Source organism: Oncorhynchus nerka, linkage group LG8, assembly GCF_034236695.1.
Source record: "Oncorhynchus nerka isolate Pitt River linkage group LG8, Oner_Uvic_2.0, whole genome shotgun sequence".
Lineage (NCBI taxonomy): Eukaryota > Metazoa > Chordata > Actinopteri > Salmoniformes > Salmonidae > Oncorhynchus > Oncorhynchus nerka.
Genome location: NC_088403.1, coordinates 26101180 through 26122440, shown reverse-complemented (window position 1 = coordinate 26122440; position 21261 = coordinate 26101180). Strand labels below are relative to the sequence as shown.

General features: G+C 46.0%; 2 protein-coding genes across 3 annotated transcripts in view; one reads left to right on the top strand and one right to left on the bottom strand.

The window, feature by feature from the left end:
- Positions 1-8987, top strand: part of LOC115121294 (transmembrane and coiled-coil domain protein 3-like) — a 46951-nt gene extending 37964 nt beyond the window's left edge. For both annotated transcript variants that reach the window (XM_065021575.1, XM_065021574.1), the window contains exons 2-6: positions 4148-4312; positions 4455-4562; positions 4721-5397; positions 6060-6195; positions 6337-8987. In XM_065021575.1, the coding sequence (XP_064877647.1) occupies positions 4148-4312; positions 4455-4562; positions 4721-5397; positions 6060-6195; positions 6337-6639 (1389 nt within the window). In that variant the 3' untranslated portion in view covers positions 6640-8987. The remainder of the gene's footprint in view (positions 1-4147; positions 4313-4454; positions 4563-4720; positions 5398-6059; positions 6196-6336) is intronic.
- A 6426-nt stretch (positions 8988-15413) lies between these two features.
- LOC115121293 (protein mono-ADP-ribosyltransferase PARP12-like) lies at positions 15414-20932 on the bottom strand. The gene is made up of 7 exons (XM_029650351.2): positions 20557-20932; positions 20157-20292; positions 17581-17852; positions 17336-17423; positions 17093-17223; positions 16709-16857; positions 15414-16499 (listed from the first exon to the last, which is right to left on the bottom strand). Exons 1-7 carry the CDS (start codon positions 20841-20843, stop codon positions 15760-15762), a joined length of 1803 nt encoding a protein of 600 aa, XP_029506211.2. The 5' UTR covers positions 20844-20932; the 3' UTR covers positions 15414-15759.
- Between the last annotated feature and the right edge of the window lie 329 nt (positions 20933-21261).

Sequence of the window (21261 nt, the reverse complement as noted above, 5' to 3'; positions counted from 1 at the left end):
TGGAGTTGGAACAGGTAGGAAGTGGGAGCAGAGGAGAGGAAGACTAGTAGCCCAGAGGGGGATAAATACACGACAGGAATCAATGATTTTATATATACACCCAACCAGATTCAGCGCTTTAAAAAAATATAGACATCAAAACATTTTGAAGTCCTATATTTCAGGTCTTTTTGGGAGCAGATGGAGGGAGCAGTGTTCTGAACGGAACTGCTAAATGGTCGATATATTGTTATGCAGGTTGAGTAGGTTTGCAACACATTTATTCTGTGCTGTGCTTTGCTTTGCAAGGCCATGGGTTGACAGAATGATGCAGTGAGTCTGGCCTCCAGTGTTTGAGGAGGCTGTGCTACAAATCACCAAGGATAGGCTAGTCCGTATCACGCTCAACACTGTGGAGGGTATAAACCCTGTCTGGCCCTGCAGTCCACAGACAACCCCTATACCCATAGCAGTCCATTACACTTCATGTAGATTGGAAAGAGTTGTGAAGTTCTGCTATACACTACAGTAAGCAATATGGTAGTATCTCCACCCTCTGATCTGCTATGTGGATTTCTCAGTGTCAGATTCAAGTATGGATACTGTAGGTGGCTGGTGGGCAGGTTGTGTAAGAACCAGAGGTGTGGTACCACAACAGTGCTACTTAACTCACAGAGCACCTGTGATGTCCTAGATCGTAGTGATTAGGCTGTTGGGTAATGCTGTTATAGAATGGCTGGTGGGGTCATGACGGGTCCACTGTGAGGTCACTTCCTGTGAGTGACTGCCCGGGGGGATAGTTTGTGACGTCTCATCTCTTTAAACCAATTCCCTTTATTTGAAACTCACCAATCTCATTGTGACGGTCTCCCTCACAGGCTCTCTCTCACGCGCATGAGTACACACACACACACACACACACACACACACACACACACACACACACACACACACACACACACACACACACACAAATGGTTTAGAGTGTGTGTGCTGCAGTCTCTACTTTTACTCAATTATCAGCTCATTCAGACACGCACACACACACGTACATGCACACGCGTGCACACACACACACACACACACACTTATCTGTGTGCCTTTTTAGACCTATCCAGTGCCTTCAGAAAGTATTCACACTGTTTGACTTTTTTCCACATTTTGATGTGTTACAAGGTGAGATAAAACTAGATTTAATTGTACATTTTTTGCCAACGACCTACAGGAAATACTCTGCTTCCTCTGGCGTGGAAATCGCCCTTCTACTGATAGGACAGATCCATGCTAGCTAGGGCTTATCAAATGGGTTTGACAATCTCAAGTAGCCTACGTCCTATTACCACCTCTTGGTCATGAATTTCACACCAACTGAAGCCTCTTCTAGAACTGTTCATCTCCTGACAATGACTTTGTTTCTGGCTTTTCTTCTGTTCTGATTTGTGTTCGTTTTTATGAGAAAATCCAGTACATCGATGCCAGTGTGTATTGTCCCTCAGGCGAGGTCATACTGTGATTTCCTGTACCAAGACGTTGTTCAGATGTGTGTGCGTGTGTGACCTGTGTGAAACACGCTGAGCAGCTCTGGCCTACATAGAACACACAACGCTACAACTAACAAATATCTCTCTCCAGGCAGTGTGTCTGCCTCATCATGTTTTGTTGTGTTGCAGTGTGTGTTGTGTTTTTTTCAGTTGGGTGTTTAGACAGAGTAGAGAGGAAGAGGACACAGGCTTGTGTGTGTGTGTGTGTGTGTGTGTGTGTGCGTGCGCGCGCCATCTGCACAACAAATGTGAAATTGTAATCTGACTGGCTTTAATACCAGCCCTGTTTGGAGGACAAATACTGACCTGAGTTCAGCACTGGCCCGGGGACAGTCAACACTACACACCCCATATGTAGATTTGTAACATATGGTGTGTGTCTCTTCCCTTTCTCAGACTCAGTTTCCACCCTGTTCTTTTTTTGGAATACTGACTGAGACACCACAGAAATGTTAGTTACCATACTTGAATCTCCCCCATCTCCCAGATTTGATGAGGTGGGCAGGAAGTGGCGTGTACTGTGTCTGTGTGATAGATGGGACAGACGACATGTCAGCGCTTGCTGTTCCTCATCCCTCCGGCTTGTTGGGGTCATGTAAGGGTAGCCTGTCGGGGCGGCAGATAGCCTAGTGGTTAGAGCGTTGTGCCAGTAACCGAAAGGTTGGTTGATCGAACCCCCGAGCTGACAAGGTAAAAATCTGTCCTTCTGCCCCTGAACAAGGCAATTAACCCACTGTTCCTAGGCCGTCATTGTAAATAAGAATTTGTTCTTATTTAACTGCCTTGCCTAGTAAAATAAAAAATAAAAAGGGTCAGCTAATTATCTGGCCACACTGAGTCAATAATGTGGGTGTAGGTTCTAACCCAGGCAGAATAGCCTGGTTACGGACTGGTGGGGCCATCTGTGCCCTGGGCCTGAGTGCTACAGGATAGTGTTTGACCTAGTTAACTGGTACTGACAGAGAGAGAGAGAGAGAGAGAGAGTTGTGTGGAGAATCTGAGGATGGAGGGAGGGAGGGAGGGAGGGAGAGGTGTGGGGAATCTGAGGATGGAGGGAGGGAGAGGTGTGGGGAATCTGAGGATGGAGGGAGAGGTGTGGGGAATCTGAGGATGGAGGGAGGGAGAGGTGTATCTGAGGATGGATGGAGGGAGGGAGGGAGGGAGAGGTGTGGGGTATCTGAGGATGGAGGGAGGGAGGGAGGGGTGGGGTATCTGAGGATGGAGGGAGAGGGGGGTATCTGAGGATGGAGGGAGGGAGGGAGGGAGAGGTGTGGGGTATCTGAGGATGGAGGGAGGGAGAGGTGTGGGGTATCTGAGGATGGAGGGAGGGAGGGAGGGAGAGGTGTGGGGTATCTGAGGATGGAGGGAGGGAGAGGTGTGGGGTATCTGAGGATGGAGGGAGGGAGGGAGGGAGAGGTGTGGGGAATCTGAGGATGGAGGGAGGGAGGGAGGGAGAGGTGTGGGGAATCTGAGAGAGAGACTGTATGTGTTAATCTCATCAGTTACTGTTGGACATGAGAAGGCCCTGTAAAATATAGATGAGGACAAGCTGGCTATGCCTTGTGTGTGTGTGGTTATGTGTCTGTGTGTGTGTGTTGGCTTTGTTTGCTGGCTGCCAAGGTAACAGTGTAGTTATATAGTCAGGTTACAGACAGTCCAGTTGTACTGAAGTCCAGTTGGTTTATTACGCAATCATCCTCTGTCCCTGTAGTTAACAGTCAAAGCCGTTTCTGCATCAGAGGCTGCGCCTGTAAACCCAGAGGCTACGAACTTCTCTAGCCACTCAGTAGAGCCATCAAAGTTGGCAAAGAGAGGAGACTTAGAGCTCTCTGTTTCATGCATCTTGTGTCCTCTATCCTCCTATTCAGTTATTTTTCTCAATGCCGGAATGGGTTAGAGGGCGCACAGACTGGGGAATGGGTTAGAGGGCGCACAGACTGGGGAATGGGTTAGAGGGCACACAGACTGGGGAATGGGTTAGAGGGCGCACAGACTGGGGAATGGGTTAGAGGGCGCACAGACTGGGGAATGGGTTAGAGGGCGCACAGACTGGGGAATGGGTTAGAGGGCGCACAGACTGACACAAGTGCACAGTCAGTCAGTCAGTCCTAGAAATGGAGCTTGTGTTTACATTACAAGAGATGAGATTATGATGACAGTGTATTACAGTGTGATAAAACAATTACCACTCAATAACATGATCAATATCTATCTTACTAACTATACGCTGCTATGAGATTTACCATAAACTTGGCTGAGCTCATACTGTCCTATCATACATGCATGAGTCATTTAATGTAGTGTACATTGAATTGACAACATTCTCTTTGAAGTGACATTCTCAATATCTTATATGTCTGTGTGTGTGTCCCTCTCTCTCTTTCTGTGTGTGTCCCTCTCTCTCTTTCTGTGTGTGTCCCTCTCTCTCTCTCTCTGTGTGTCCCTCTCTCTCTCTCTCTCTCTCTGTGTGTGTCCCTCTCTCTCTCTCTGTGTCTCTCTCTCTCTCTCTCTCTCTGTGTCTCTCTCTCTCTCTCTCTCTGTGTGTGTGTCTCTCTCTCTCTCTGTGTGTGTGTCTCTCTCTCTCTGTGTGTCTCTCTCTCTCTGTGTGTGTGTGTGTGTGTGTCTAGGCGGAGCGTGGCAGCGATGGTAACAACATCCTCAGCCTCCCGGTACCGATGCGGCGGGGGGGCTCTGAGTCCAACCTGGTGTCTGACGGGGGCGAGGGGGGCGTGGGCCTGGACTTCACTAAGGGCCGCCTGGCCATCGACAGCCTGCAGCAGAAGATACTCAAGGTGTGTGTGTGTGTGTGTGTGTGTGTGTGTGTGTGTGTGTGTGTGTGTGTGTGTGTGTGTGTGTGAGATGGAGAAAGAGCGAGCAACTGCATGGGCCCACCTGTGTGTTAGTCTCTGTGTTGACTCGTTGATCTCCCCCAAGGTGACAGAGCAGATCAAGGTGGAACAGACAGCCAGGGACCAGAATGTGGCAGAGTACCTCAAACTGGTCAACAACGCTGACAAGCAGCAGGTGGCACGCATACGCCAGGTCAGTCCAATTACATCCCACTGATTTCTCCTTTTATGTTGCTACATAACTGCATCTGCCAAGTGCGCTGAATGTTTACAAGCCTCTTTTTAAAGAAAATGCTGCAATTATAGCAGTATATTTAATTTGACCCTTTGCCTCTCCTGTGGGTCTGCCAGGTGTTTGAGAAGAAGAACCAGAAGTCTGCCCACAGCATCGCCCAGCTGCAGAGGAAGCTGGAGCAGTACCACCGTCGGATGAAGGAGGAGGCCAACGGGGCCAAGCACCTGCCCAGGGATGCCCGGGGGGAGGGGGGAAAGGAGGGCCAAAAGGACGGCAGCCTGCGGGACGTCAGCTCGGCCAGCGCGCGCAACCCGGCAATGGACAAGGTCAAGACCATCGGCCCCGGGGTCTCCCTCTCGCCCCCCTTCTTCTTCAACAAGTCGCGGGAGTTCGCCAACCTCATCCGCAACAAGTTCGGCAGCGCAGACAACATTGCCCACATGAAGAGCTCCATGGAGACGGGGGCGGGGCTCCAGGCAGAAGGCGGGGCCCGGGCGCTGAGTGGCAGCGCCACCACGATTGCCAAGGCCAAGTACCCCAGCGACGACGAATGTTCCACGGGGACCTCTGTGTCGGCGGACTCCAACGGGAACCCGGCGGGGGGGTCGGGGTTGGGGTCAGGGGGTGGGCCGGGGAGGTCAGACTCTCAAGCGAGGCTGGGGGAGGTGCTGGAGGAGGTCAGGGAGATTAGGGAGGCCCAGGCACAGCTGACCGAAGACATGGAGTCACTGAAAAGCCAGTTCAAGAGTGACTACAGCTTCATCACACAGACGCTGCAGGAGGAGAGATACAGGTTGGTGCAGACACAATGAAGAACACACACACACACACACAGACCTACACACACAAATCAACACAGCAAGCAAGCACAAACACACCCTCATTTCTGGGTATAAAAGAACCTAATCTTTCAGACACTTCTCCCCATGAGTCTTCCTCCATGCAGACGCACCAACAACATCCTCCATGCAGACGCACCAACAACATCCTCCATGCAGACGCACCAACAACATCCTCCATGCAGACGCACCAACAACATCCTCCATGCAGACGCACCAACAACATCCTCCATGCAGACGCACCAACAACATCCTCCATGCATCCTCCATGCAGACGCACCAACAACATCCTCCATGCAGACGCACCAACAACATCCTCCATGCAGACCACCATCGTTCTAGCTGTTTCACTTTATGATTATCTAGGCCTGCTTCACTATTTCCCACCTTGAACCATAATCTTGTTTTTAATATTGTTGGCTGTTGATACTGTCAACTTGGGGCTGATGTATCAACATGCTTATGTAGATAATGCTTCACACACCACAAACAGAGAACACACACACACACACATTGGTGAAGGAAGAGATGGACACACAGGTTTGGATTTAAAGCTGTGCATTCAATAATAAGACTCCTCATTCTCTCTCTCTCTCTTTCTCTCTCTCCCTAATAGGTTTGAGCGGTTAGAGGACCAGTTAAATGACCTGACAGAGTTGCACCAGCATGAGACCAGTAACCTGAAGCAGGAGCTGGCCAGCATCGAGGAGAAGGTGGCTTACCAGGCCTACGAGAGAGCTAGGGACATCCAGGTATATACACACACATACACGCACATACATACATACAAACATGCCCTCTGCAAATCTATCTAAGCTGTATATGGTCAGTAACTTTATCTAAGCCTGTGTGTCAAATGTTAACTGAATGCGTGTGTTTTTCTGTGTTTACAGGAGGCTCTGGAGTCGTGTCAGACGCGTGTCTCTAAGCTGGAGCTCCAGCAGCAGCAGCAGCAGACGGTACAGGTGGAGAACACAGACGCCAAGGTGCTGCTGGGGAAATGCATCAACATCATGCTGGCCATCGTCACGGTGATCCTGGTGTGCGTTTCCACGGCGGCCAAGTTCACCGCGCCCCTCCTGCGGAGCCGCATGCACCTGGCTTTCACCTGCATGGGTTTATCCCTACTGGTGGTCATCTGGAAGAACTGGGAGCACCTGCAGTGTGCCCTGGAACGCATGCTCCTCCCACACTGAGCTAGACTCCTCCCATGTTAAGCAAGTCTCCACCCAGTCTGAGTTTGTCCCCCTCACACTGTGGGTTTGGCACCACCCACACCGAGCTTGCGACTTTGGAACTCTGTGACGTTGTCATAGTGATAGATTAAATGGGGCGGCGTTTACAATGTAGCCTTACACCCCACCACCCTTGTGTCTCTCCCCCTCTCTGTCTTTTGGAGTTTGGGCAGAACTCCTTGAGGGAAATTGTTTCCAAACAGTGCCAGTGTGCCACTACAGTACAAATTACAGGAAAGCAAGACTGACCAATCAGATGGTGGCTACAGAGGAAGCAGGACCAGTCACATACAGTATTATTGCGGACACTGGTCTTTGTGTGGTTGTCAATCTCAATAGGACATTGAACTGCACTATACAGGTGGTAAGCTTTACATATAACCTTTATAGGGGAAACAAGGGGTCACTCGATTGGTTCCCTGTCTTTTGCGGAGTCGTACTTACATCACCTTAATTACACTAACACACTGACAGTATTAAAGACCTCTGGCTCTGATCCACACACAGTCTCACTCCCACCCCCCCAAGCCACTATGATACACATTCACCCACACTCACACTGACAGTATTAAAGACCTCTGGCTCTGATCCACACACAGTCTCACTCCCACCCCCCCAAGCCACTATGATACACATTCACCCACACTCACACTGACAGTATTAAAGACCTCTGGCTCTGATCCACACACAGTCTCACTCCCACCCCCAAGCCACTATGATACACATTCACCCACACTCACACTGACAGTATTAAAGACCTCTGGCTCTGATCCACACACAGTCTCACTCCCACCCCCAAGCCACTATGATACACATTCACCCACACTCACACTGACAGTATTAAAGACCTCTGGCTCTGATCCACACACAGTCTCACTCCCACCCCCAAGCCACTATGATACACATTCACCCACACTCACACTGACAGTATTAAAGACCTCTGGCTCTGATCCACACACAGTCTCACTCCCACCCCCCCAAGCCACTATGATACACATTCACCCACACTCACACTGACAGTATTAAAGACCTCTGGCTCTGATCCACACATAGTCTCACTCCCACCCCCCCAAGCCACTATGATACACATTCACCCACACTCACACTGACAGGAATGAGACTTGTGTGTCAGTGTATGTACAGGGGGTGGGGGTGTTCTCCATGTGAGAGCGCTTTGTCTGTGTGTACCTGTACTGTCAAGTGATGACATGTTTTATAATTGGAAGGAAAAAAAAGACAAAGGACAATGTTTCTTTTTTAAAGTGTAATATTTGTCTGAGTGTCCGTGAAGGGTGGTTAATTTTTTACAAAGGAATGGTAATGAACTGCAGGACTGCCTCTTGTTTCTGTGTACTGGTATGCGGGTTTGTGGATAAATGGTGTCTTATGTACTCTATATAGTCTATTAACAGATGCAGTGGAACTGCCACGGGTCTAGTCTATAAGGGGTGAATTCACCCCAAGAGTTATGTGTTCTCTCTCCCAAAGGAAATGCATAGACTGACCCTTTAGCCGCTAACATGCTAACTGTGATATCCTCTGCCAGTCTTTGATGGATCTGGGGGAGGTAACCTCTGACCTGACACACAAACCTAATTTCTGATTCCTCCTTTAATATTGATGATAATGTCATTGTTGTGAAATAGGAATTAAGCTCTGTTCAGAATGGGCTGAACAAAGGATTTGACTTCTACCAAATGGTTCAGACAGATTTGAACACATTTTATTTGTTTTCTCTGAAATGTTTCATATTTTTTTGCCTTTTTACAATGAGAACAGAACAAAATGAACATTCTAAATGCCTTTGATGCTATCGTCTGATTGGACAGAGATGGGAGGGTGGGAGGGAAGTGAGTGATGCAGCTCTGGCCCCACCCACTCTGTAAGCTACTTATCACTGTGATGATGATGATGATGATAGTGGCCAGGCCTAATTGCCTTTTCAATGCAGCTTCTGTGTTAAACCTGATATTTTCTGTGCTTTGGTCTCTGCCTCTTTAAAAAGCCAAATGTGGGTTGGTTCTATGTGGCTGGTTGGCACCTTGAGTAATATAGTATGTCATGTCCTGAACCATTGATATTTACACAGAGTTCCGGCTCTATCCCAAATCTATCTATTCCCTGTCTCTGTGTCTGGAGAGAGAGCCATATCCGAGATTCACAGCCCAGGGACAATAATTCCGGTGTCTAGATTCCGGTATGTTATCCCCTCGGAGTAGCATTGCACATGGTTGGTTTTAATCCAGTTGTGGTTTTCCAAAACACAGTTTTTAAAACGAGAACAAAAATAAATCTTCCTTTTCTAGAAACTTTGAGTCTTTTATCATAGAGCTCTTCTCATCTTATCCTATGAAGATTCAACAGAGTATTTCTACCCTGAACTGATCTTTTGATCCGGTCATCAATTATACTTTATTTACCATAGATGATGATGCAAGGAGCGAGGGCTCTGCACAGAAGTTGACGTTATTAACCTTTCAATCTGTTTGTCAATATGTTCTGCGTAGGTTCATGGCCGCGGGGAGATGTTTTAGGTTGGGGGTGCTGTTGACAGGGGGAGAAGATGTTTTAGGTTGGGGGTGCTGTTGACAGGGGGGAGAAGATGTTTTAGGTTGGGGGTGCTGTTGACAGGGGGGAGATGTTTTAGGTTGGGGGTGCTGTTGACAGGGGCGGGGAAGTAGTTTTAGGTTGGGGGTGCTGTTGACAGGGGGAGATGTTTTAGGTTGGGGGTGCTGTTGACAGGGGTGGGGAAGATGTTTTAGGTTGGGGGTGCTGTTGAGGAGATGTTTTAGGTTGGAGGTGCTGTTGACCGGGGCGGGGGTGCTGTTGACAGGGGCGGGAAGATGTTTTAGGTTGGGGGTGCTGTTGACAGGGGGGGACATGTTTTAGGTTGGGGGTGCTGTTGACAGGGGGTGGGGAAGATGTTTTAGGCTGGGGGTGCTGTTGAGATGTTTTAGGTTGGGGGTGCTGTTGACAGGGGCGGGAAGATGTTTTAGGTTGGGGGTGCTGTTGACAGGGGGAAACATGTTTTAGGTTGGGGGTGCTGTTGACAGGGCGGGGAACATGTTTTAGGTTTGGGGTGCTGTTGACAGGGCGGGGAACATGTTTTAGGTTGTGGGTGCTGTTGACGGGGTGGGGGAGATGTTTTAGGTTGGGGGTGCTGTTGACGGGGGGAAGATGTTTTAGGTTGGGGGTGCTGTTGACAGGGGCGGGAAGATGTTTTAGGTTGGGGGTGCTGTTGACGGGGGGGAAGATGTTTTAGGTTGGGGGTGCTGTTGACAGGGGGGAAGATGTTTTAGGTTGGGGGTGCTGTTGACAGGGGCAGGGAAGTATTTTTCTCTGCTCATACAGTGCTGTTGACAGGAGTAATAAATCACACACTTAGAATTATTTTTTGTTTGTGTGTATATACAGTTGAAGTTGGAAGTTTACATACATTTTAGCCAAATACATTTAAACTCAGTTTTACACCATTCCTGACATTTAATCCGAGTAAAAAATCCATGTTTTAGGTCAGTTAGGATCACTACTTTATTTTAAGAATGTGAAGTGTCAGAATAACAGTGATTTATTTCATCACATTCTCAGTGGGTCAGAAGTTTACATACTCAATTAGTATTTGATAGCATTGCCTTTTGTTTAACTTCGGTCTAACGTTTCGAAGTAGCCTTCCACAAGCTTCCCACAATAAGTTGGGTGAATAATGGCCCATTCCTCCTGACAGAGGTGGTGTAACTGAGTCAGGTTTGTAGTCCTCCTTGCTTGCTCATGCTTTTTCAGTTCTGCTCACAAATGTTCTATAGGATTGAGGGAGGGCTTTGTGATGGCCACTCCAATACCTTAACTTTGTTAGCCATTTTGCCACAACTTTGGAAGTGTGCTTGGGGTCATTGTCCATTTGGAAGACCCATTTGACCAATCTTTAACTTCCTGACTGATGTCTGTCAGGACCCGGTGTGAGAAAGTCACTTAGCAAACTGAGCCACTAATAGTCGGCAGAACCCAGAAGATGAGGCAGACACAGCAGTACTTGAATCGGTGTTTTAATAAAGTAAAAAGGAAAGTACTTCAGGCAAAATTATAAATCCACAACGTCAAAAGTAATTCCAATAGAAAGAGGTAATCCTCCAAGTGAAAAGGTAAATCCACAAGTTGGTAGGTACAGCAGGGAAAAAGTCTCAAGATAATCAAAAATAAATAAACGAGAACAAAAACAGAATACCACACGAGAGTCCCAACTGGAGTAACAAATGTTCACAGCATCACTGGGGCTGGGTGCTAACATTCAAACACAGAGCAAAGAACTGAGGAAAACTAAGGGTTTAAATACATTCAAGGGAAACGAGGCACAGGTGCAAATAATAATCTGGAAACAGGGGAAAACAAAAGGGTCAAAAAAGCACAATGGGGGCATCTAGTGGCCAAAACCGGAACAATCCTGACAATGTCTTGAGATGTTGCTTCAATATATCCACATATTTTTCATTCCACATGATGCCACATGCACCAGTCCCTACCGCAGCAAAGCACCCCTAGAACAGTTCTATTTTTGTTTTATCAGACCAGAGGACATTTTTCCTCAAAGTACCATCTTTGTCCCCGTGTGCAGTTGCAAACCGTAGTCTGGCTTTTTTTTATGGCAGTTTTGGAGTAGTGGCTTCTTCATTGCTGAGCGGCCTTTCAGGTTATGTCGATATAGGACTCGTTTAACTGTGGATATAGATACTTTTGTACCTGTTTCCTCCAGCATCTTCACAAAGTCCGTTGCTGTTGTTCTGGGATTGAGTTGCACTTTTCACACGAAAGTACGTTCATCTCCAGGAGACAGAACACGTCTCCTTCCTGAGTGGTATGACGGCTGCGTGGTCCCATGGTGTTTATACTTGCATACTATTGTTTGTACAGCTAAACGTGGTACCTTCAGGCGTTTGGAAATTGCTCCCAAGGATGAACCAGAATTGTGGAGGTTCACACCTGGACATCTTTCTTCTGGTGTTTTTCATAGTCAGTAGAAAGGCCTCTTTAGTGTCCTCAGTTTTCATAACTGTGACCTTAATTGCCTACCGTCTGTAAGCTATTAGTGTCTTAACGACCGTTCCACAGGTGCAGGTTCATTAATTGTTTATGGTTCATTGAACAAGCAGGGAAACACTGTTTAACCCCTTTGCCATGAAGATCTGTGAAGTTATTTGGATTTCTACAAATTATCTTTGAAAGACAGGGTCCTGAAAAAGGGATGTTTCTTTTTTTTTTGCTGAGTTTATAAGGGGAGAGGTTGTTCGTTTTTTTTTTTTTTGCAGTACAAGGGGAGGGTTGATTGACAATATTAACATTGGGGAGGATGGTGCATTTCTTTTATGACACATCAGTTGTTTGTTGACAGTGAGGAATGAGATCTGGCTGTTCTTTGTCAAGGGGTACTGCAAACAAGGACGTCAAGTTAAAGAGGGAGAGCGTTGCTGGGAGGTTTAACTTTCCCACATTTGCTTTGGCAGAACACCTGAGATCAGGGGAACTTTTTGCCCCTTTTCTTACTCCAAAAGAATACAGGATAGCTGGCTGGGTATGAGTTTATCTAGATCTAAAGGTTGTCAGTAGATACACAATACCATATCCTCCTCCATAGGACAACATCAACCATATACTGTGCATCCACAATAATGCACTATGTTGTGCTTCATTTGATAAACCTTTGAAAGCAACACTAGAAGCCTAGCATCAATTCTGTGAATGGAGGCCATGGCAGGATATGATTTTGTCCTTCTGGCTAACACAAGTCTCTCATGACAGACTGTTACATAAATGTAATGTCTGTTATATAAACCTAACGTCTGTTCAGATTAATGCTGGAGCATCCACTATAAAAGGCCCTACAATTGGGAAGTGAAGAATGGTCAGACTTCGTTTGCCCTGCCAGAAAAACGAAGCAATCTAGAGAGACTTCTGTGACCCTTCTAAGATACAAAGGTGCAGTATGTTATGTCATATTAAACTAGATACAAATAATTTGCAGTGTGAATGAAGTACATTCTTGTCATGGGGATTGATTGCTTTACCATTTACGTTTTCTTATGGCTTCACAGTGAGGGATCCAAGTGTGTACATTTTGAAGTCATGAGCCACGGATTCAGTGAAGATCACCTTCCATCCACACTTCCCCCTGTGGTCTGCCATTACTGATACTGGAAACAGGGTCACTTGTTTACATGTGGTTGTTCTGCTTAGGTTTACAGGAAGGTTAGTGTTCAGATTTTTGTTTCAGCAGTGACAACCATTTTGTTTCCCCCTCCTGCAGACAGTCACTCTTCTGAGTTCTGACAGGGACTATCAGAAGGTCCAGGGACTTTTCAACAACACCATGAGGGGCTTCCAAATCACCAGCATCGAGAGGGTCCAAAACAGGGACCTCTGGGTAGTCTTCCAGTGGTATGTTTACATCAACTCTCACACACAATCCCAGCGTGTTACTTCCAAAATGCTAAGTAAACCCTGGCTTGAACAAGATTATGGGGAAGCAGCTGTTTTTATCCCTCTTTCTTTAAGAAAAGAGATTTGGTGAAGTAAAAAACAATGGAGGTCAAAACAGCAAGGAGCTACATCTCTTTCACGGAACGGACCCAAAACACGTAGAGGCCATTTGCAGAGATAACTTCGACTGGAGGCTGTGTGGAACCAACGGAACTGTGTACGGCGAAGGTACCTCATGTTAACCATCTGTCAGAAGTGTAGTCAGATTTTAGAAGCAGTCATTATCTCACTATAGTCTGTCATTTTGTTTTACTGATGATCTTCTCTGTTTTAGGGAGTTACTTTGCCAGGGATGCCAAGTGAGTGAGGTCCATGTTTGTTTTCGGGTGGTTGTTGGTGACCACACACGAGGGAACCCCCACTTTCTATGACAGCTGTGTGGAAATGTCCTGGACCCATATATGTGGTGTTTAAAACTAACCAGGTGTTTCCCCGAGTTCCCCATCAAGTATGATGATAGCGTCATGCACTCGTCCTCTTCGGCTCCAGCTCCTCCCAAAACTGTCTCTATCCAATCCACTTACATAGTCCAATAACCAACATCCAACCGAATTCAAGCAACAGCTGCTCCTACACTTTGAGTCCATCTCAAGCTGCCACCACTTCCTCTAATCCAAGCGATTCTCTTCCCCCTTCACGTCTCCCAAAACCTGCCTGAACTCCATTGGGATTCAGTCAATCTGTACTCCTCATGAAGCCAGCCCCAAGTTATCAGTTGTTGGATACCACCCTAGGTCAAGCTAATTGGTCTTACACTCCCTTATTCTGCAAACTCCCTCAAAAACTCATTATCCAACCAGCACCCCCTCTCGTACACTTACTACCCCACCCAGCAGCCTCTCTTATACAGTCACTACCCCAGCCAGTACCCCCTCTCGTACAGCCAGTACCCCATTTTATATACTCACTTGGCCACCCAGCATCCCCTCTCGCACACTCACGCCCTCACCCAGTGCTCCCTCTCACACACTCACTCCTTCAGCCAGTGCCCCCTCTTACACACTCTCTCTCTCAAACAGTGCCCTCTCTGCCCACACCTTGCTGTTTTGGGGCGGCAGGGTAGCCTAGTGGTTAGAGCGTTGGACTAGTAACCGAAAGGTTGCAAGTTCAATTCCCCGAACGGACAAGGTACAAAACTGTCGTTCTGCCCCTGAACAAGGCAGTTAACCCACAGTTCCTAGGCCGTCATTGAAAATAAGAATTTGTTCTTAACTGACTTGCCTAGTTAAAGGTCAAATTAAAAAATTATTTTATTTTATTTTTAAAACTGGCACACTCACTACCCCTGCCAGCACCCCTTCTCGCACACTTTCCATTCAACTGACACACCCTCTCAGCAAGAGCTACTCGCATTCTCTCTGCCAGCAGTACCTCTCACCCACTATCCCCTTCATCGTCATTGAGCACACCTTATCACACACTTTCTCACTCATCATACTCCCCCACTTACACAGACTCTTCCACACTCTCGGGGTCTCACCACTCCACATCGAGCACTACTTCTGACACATCTTCTGCTACTATCACATCATCTGGAGTGCAGGAGTTAAACAATGTGCTGGTCAATTTGTAGTGTTTCTGCATGATAATTCCATTTTCATGTCAAAAATGCATCGTTGGTGTGTTAAACCCTTGCAACAAGCAAGAATGATTTACATTTACATTTACATTTAAGTCATTTAGCAGACGCTCTTATCCAGAGCGACTTACAAATTGGTGCTTTCACCTTATGACATCCAGTGGAACAGCCACTTTACAATAGTGCATCTAGGTCTTTTAAGGGGGGGGGGGGGAGGGGGAGAAGGATAACTTTATCCTTTATGATGTTCAACACAGGAGGTTGGTGGCACCTTAATTGGGGAGAACGGGCTTGTGGTAATGACTGGAGAGGAATTGGTGGAATGATAAATACATCAAACATGGTTTCCAGGGGTTTGATGCCATTCCATTTGCTCCGTTTCGGTCATTATTATGAACCATTCTCCCCTCAGCAGCCTCCTGTGATGTTCAACTAGTAACAGGGAATACGATGAGCACGTTTCCTATGGTCTGCTGACACATTTAGTAAAGTAGTTGGCTTTCTGTGTTTAATTAAATAAACTCAATGACCAATAGAAAGTAATTGACTAGATGTGAGGAGTAATGCAGAATAAGTCGGGTGCATTTCAGCAACTTCACCCCTAGGGGGAAGCAAACGCCTTAAAAAGTAGAAAAAACATGAACGTTTTATTTTATGCAGTGGTGCATTCAGAAACTATTATGACTGCGTTTACACAGGCAGCCCAATTCGGATTATTTTGTCAACACTGAACTACACATTATATAATAAATGCCATTTAGCAGACACTTTTATCCAAAGTGACTTACAGTCATGCGTGCATTCCCTTTACGTATGGGTGGTCCTGAGAATCAAACCCACTACAATGGCATTACAAGCACCATGCTCTACCAACTGAGCTAAAAAGGACACATTTCAAAATTTAATCCATAAATACAATTTATTTACACATAAGGTAATTTCCCTCTAAATAAATCAAATTAGACTACCAAGGATTATAGATTATCTAGTGATGCCATTGATGTACTTTTTGCTTTCATTTTAGCAAACTGTGATCTTGTCCTGGGTGGAGGTGCGCGTGGAATGGAGGTCATAGAGCCGACCCAGGGTGGTGGATGAGGGACGTAAGTCATCAGGCCTGGCTGAAACGATGGATGTGTCAAGGAGTTAAGGGAGCCAAACTGTGCAGAAGCATGTGGCAAGGTAGGTCTGGGAGTTTTCTGTCTTGAAGGGTTTGAAACAGAGGGATTGGAGGGAGGCCTGGGTGGGTTTGAGTAGTGTGAAAATAGTGGCTGGGTACTGAGTGTGGGCTGGGCAAAGGCAGGTCCTGTTGGGCAAGGAGATCTGAACCTTGCATTGTTGGGCAGCACAGGGGTGGCTGGTGAGCGTAGCATGACTGGAATAGATGTCCAGTGCATGTTGTGGTGGCTCTGGTTCTGGACAAAGTTAGGTGGTGGAACATAGGTCCCAGGCCTGGACCCTTCCCTGTACTGAATAAGGTACTCTGGGTAAACCTGATGCTTCCCGACCACCACAAATACAGAGGGGTTGTAGATATCATCCACACAGCTGTCATAGGAGATGGTGTGACTTCCATCTTTTGAGGGGGGGCAGTGGTAGCTGGAGTGTCCTTGCGTGTAATTTCCCACCAGCACACGACAAACAAACATGGACCTGACTTCTGACTGGCTGGTGTAGCTGTGGGAGAACTTGGCATCCTTAGAGAAGTAGCTTCCTGGAAAGAGATGGGTTAGAATTAGAACAATCACAGTGAGTGTGTGACATTACAGATACATTTGTTTTGTCAACTTTTCCACTGTATTTCCACATTGTGACGTGAAAGAGCATAGAAACAAAGATGTGGTCCAATGCCATTTCCACGTAACATACATTCTGATATAAACTTAAAAATCTATTAGATATCACGTGAAATGCAGAACTCACCTTGCCCATAGGGCGTTCCTTGTGTTCCACCCATCCTCCAGTCTATGTTCTGCAGGCATATGGCGTCCACGTGTTTAGAGTCTGTTCCATGGAAGAGCTGCCTCTCATTCTCCTTCCCTGCGTTTATCTTTCTCATCACATCTCCTTGCCTTGGGAGAGGAACAACAGATGCATTTGACAGTATCTTCATTGGCATGTCACCTCATAGCATTTGCATGTGTCTGCTTGTTTGCTGCTAGAAAACTAGAAAGTACCAGTTACCATTAACATGCTGCATCTGTTTGCATATGGTATGTTGTCACTGCTTTGATTAACGCAGACAATACGAATATATTTCTTGGGTAGATTTACATTACTTTCGGCATGAGGAGTTGTGATTCTTACCACGAAAAGACCTCCCACAGGATCCGATTTTGCACCCTCTCAATAGTCGTCACACTGAAGCCAGTCATAGTTTGATGGAAAAGATCCAGAACATTCTTGTGCTCAGCTGAGGAACTCTGCACAGCAACCCTCTAGAGAGAATGCGTTTGAAAAGAACACCTCCTTTTACCAATGTAATAGCTTTATGTTTCACTGCCTTCTGACCAGATGGAAGATCTTATGAGTTAGAACATTATTATGAACCTTGAATCCAGTTTCAGGTACTGAAGATTTATCCCAGTGGTTTGGTAAAGCTTTGGATTTCTGCAGGCGGTTACCAGAGTCTTTTTTGCTGAGGAGGAGTAGAGAAAGTTAGACAGCATTATAAGAAAATACAGGTCAGTACAGTATAATCTCAGCCACCTGCCAGCTCTCTCTCCGAATTTATATCCGATAGCAATTGAGCCCGGAGACGAGGATAGTTTAGGCTACTCTACAAGGTCTCTTACCAACGTGGGTTGTCACTATCATCAATTGTATCCCTGATTGCCTGGATGTTGCGGTAGGTGTACAACATGGATGCCACCAGTTCATTAGGTACTCCCTTCTGCTGTAGGGTGTTGAGCGGGTGGGGCTCGTAGAAGTCGTGAGACCTGTCACAGTCCACCTCTGCAGCACAGGTTCCTGTAATGTAGCGCTGACAGACGTGGAGTCTTTTGCATTTCTCCTTGTCAGGACAGTATCCGTACTCTCCACTACCTTTGTTGTATGTGAAGCAAACCTGGAGACAAACACAGACCACTCCTGATGAGGGCTTGATGAGGACATTGGATAAGTGCAAACTCTATTTAAGTGCATCAGAGTCCCAATTCAAATGCATTATTTGTACAGATATCTGCATGCTCAGTTTAGTACACACATTTGGATGACAGCCCCAAGTCTGTGCATTTATCAGTAGTCATTTTGGACATGGGGAAATAAACATTGAATATACAATGCCTGTGAATCAAAAGTAAGAATCAGCTTGTGTTCCCTTCTGGCATTGCATCTTTATGTCACACCCTGACCATAGAGAGCTGTTTGTTTTCTGTTGGTTGGGGCGTGATAGTGACTAGGGTGGGTCATCTAGGTGATTAATGGTTTATGTTGGCCTGGTATGGTTCCCAATCAGAGACAGCTGTTTATCGTTGTCTCTGATTGCCATTTCCTCATTGTGCTTTGTGGGATCTTGTCTACGAATAGTTGCCTGTGTGCACACCGGTAGCGTCATGGTTTGTTTGATTAATTAAAATATGTGGAACTCTACGCACGCTGCGCTTTGGTCCAATCATTATGACGGATATGACACTTTATGCTTGTATTCAACTTAAATTGTACAGAGGCTGACATAAACAGTGCATTCAGAAAGTATGACTTTAAAAAAAGTTTGTTACAGCCTTATGTATTGAATGTATTATAATTTTTTCCCCCCTCAATCTACACACAATACCCCATAATGACACAGCAAAAACATTTACATAATTATTCAGACCCTTTACTCAGTACTTTGTTGAAGCACCTTTGGCAGCGATTACAGCCTCGATTCTTCTTGGGTGTGACACTACAAGCTTGGCACACCTGTATTTGGGGAGTCTCTCCCACTTTTCTCTGCAGATCCTCTCAAGCTCGGTCAGGTTGGATCGGGAGCATCGCTGAGCAGCTATTTTCAGGTCTCTCCAGAGATTTTAGATCTGGTTCGATCATTGGACATTGAGACTTGTCCCGAAGCCACTCCTGCGTTGTCTTGGCAGTGTGCTTAGGGTCGTTGTCCTGTTGAAGGTGAAACTTTGTCCAGTCTGAAGTCCTGAGTGCTCTGGAGCAGATTGTCATCAAGGATCTCTCTGTACTTTGCTCCATTAAACATTCCCTCGATCCTGACTAGTCTCCCAGCCCCTGAAAAACATCCCCACAGCATGATGCTGCCACCACCATGCTTCACTGTAGGGCTGGCGCCAGATTTCCTCCAGACGTGACTCTTGGCATTCAGGCCAAAGAGCTCATTCTTGGTTTCATCAGACCAGATAATCTTGTTTCTCTTGGTCTGAGAGTCTTTAGGTGTCTTTTGGCAAATTCCAAGCGGGATGTCATGTGCCTTTTACTGAGGAGTGGCTTCCGTCTGGCTACCCTACCACAAAGGCCTGATTGGTGGAGTGCTGCAGAGATGGTTGTCCTTCCGTAAGGTTCTCCCATCTCAACAGAGGAACTCGAGAGCTCTGCCAGAGTGACCATCGGGTTCTTGGTCACTTCCCTGACCATGGCCCTTCTCCCCCAATTGCTCAGTTTGGCTAGGCGGCCAGCTTTAGGAAAAGTCTTGATGGTTCCAAACTTCTTCCATTTAAGAATGATGGAGGCCACTGTGTTCTTGGGGACCTTCAATGCTGCAGAAATATTTTGGTACCCTTCCCCAGATTTGTGCCTCGACACAATCCTGTCTCGGAGCTCAACGGACAATTTCCTACACCTCATGGCTTAGTTTTTGCTCTGACATGCACTGTCAATTGTGTGACCGGGGTGGCAGCATAGCCTAGTGGTTAGAGGGTTGGACTAGTAACCGAAAGGGTTGCAAGTTCAAATCCCCGAGCTGACAAGGTACAAATCTGTCGTTCTGCCCCTGAACAGGCAGTTAACCCACTGTTCCTCATTGAAAATAAGAATTTGTTCTTAACTGACTTGCCTAGTTAAATAAAGGTAAGATAAAAAATATAGACCGGTGTGCCTTTCCAAATCATGTCCAATCAATTGAATTTACCAGTCGTGTTGTCGAAACATCTCAATCATGATGAACGGAAACAGGATGCACCGGAGCTCAATTTCGAGTCTCATAGCAAAGGGTCTGAATTCCTATGTAAAAAAGGTATTTGTTTTTATGTCGAATACATTTGCACAAATTTCTAAAAGCTTGTTTTCGCTTTGTCATTATGCGGTATTGGGTGCAGATTAATGAGGGGAAAAAAATATTTAATCCATTTTAGAATAAGGCTGTGACGTAACATTTTGATCAAGTCAAGGGGTCTGAATACTTCCTGAATGCCTATAACGCACATACTGGGGGTAAAAGGGCGTTGTCATTCTGCAGCAGTAATGTACACAGCTCCTTCCTGTCCAGTTCCTCCAGGTGGTGCTCTTTCAGGACTCTGATGTTGTGCTCTGACGTCAGCTCATGGCAGAGACGGCATCCTTGTCTGGAAATCACAAGAGCGAGAGCCGATTTCTTATTTAGCTCTTAATTTAAAAAAAACTTCTTTTTAAATGGCTTAAATGTCAAATCTACAAACTGCCATGAACTTGTAGCAATTGACATTCATAGTGTAGTGCATTACCTCTGTCACATTCTGTAAGACCATGTGAATTTAGAAAATGGAAGACGTAAAATAGTAGAAAGAATAGTAGTAGAAGTAAAATGACTGCAAGAGTAAAAACAAAACAGAAAAGTAAAAAAGGTTTACCTCTCATTGGATGGACATGTTCCATACAAGTAGAACTTACACAGGTGTAAATTGCTGCAGCCACTACATCCTTTAGCTCTGCATAACCTCATCTTCGTCTTGGCAACTATCAGTTTATTTCCCTTAGAGACAGCACAGGTAAACATCTCCTGATTCCCTAACACACTTTCCAGGTCATCTTCTATGGTGCTAATGTTTGCACGCAATTCTCCCAGCTCAAAGGACCCATTATGGGCACAGAGGACCTTGTAGATCAGAGCTGTTGTGTCTGTCATCGTACAACACATGACTGTTGGTCCTTGCAATCACATGAACTGTACATATATATAGTCAAATATGAAGTCGAACTCTGCTCTCCATTAACTACAAAACAGATGACCAGCATGCGACAAAACCATTTCTGACTAAATGAAACTTAGTGTCTTTAACCACTCCCCTATTATGAAGGTAGCCAAGTATAACTAACAGGCAACAGAACACACTAATGATGGTACACAGCCTTTTAAATTCGTCACGTTGAACTCGTCATGTGGAACATTCATTTACATCACAATAGGCCTGTTAGACACACAGTAGCAGCAGTAGTTAATCACTGATTCAGTTTAAAATCAATAAAGATGATATTTGTCAAATATGTTTCTGACATTTAAGTGTTTCAAAATCTCTTAGAAAATAGTAGGATTGTCCAAAAAAACATCCACAATC

Coding starts and splice junctions, on each gene's coding strand:
- LOC115121293 (XM_029650351.2), bottom strand. CDS start 20,843: ATGTGTTGTACGATGACAGACACAACAGCTCTGATCTACAAGGTCCTC. Junction 17,424..17,580: donor GATAGTGACAACCCACGTTG/GTAAGAGACCTT, acceptor ACTCCTCCTCAG/CAAAAAAGACTCTGGTAACC. Junction 16,858..17,092: donor CTGTGGGAGGTCTTTTCGTG/GTAAGAATCACA, acceptor TCCTCTCCCAAG/GCAAGGAGATGTGATGAGAA.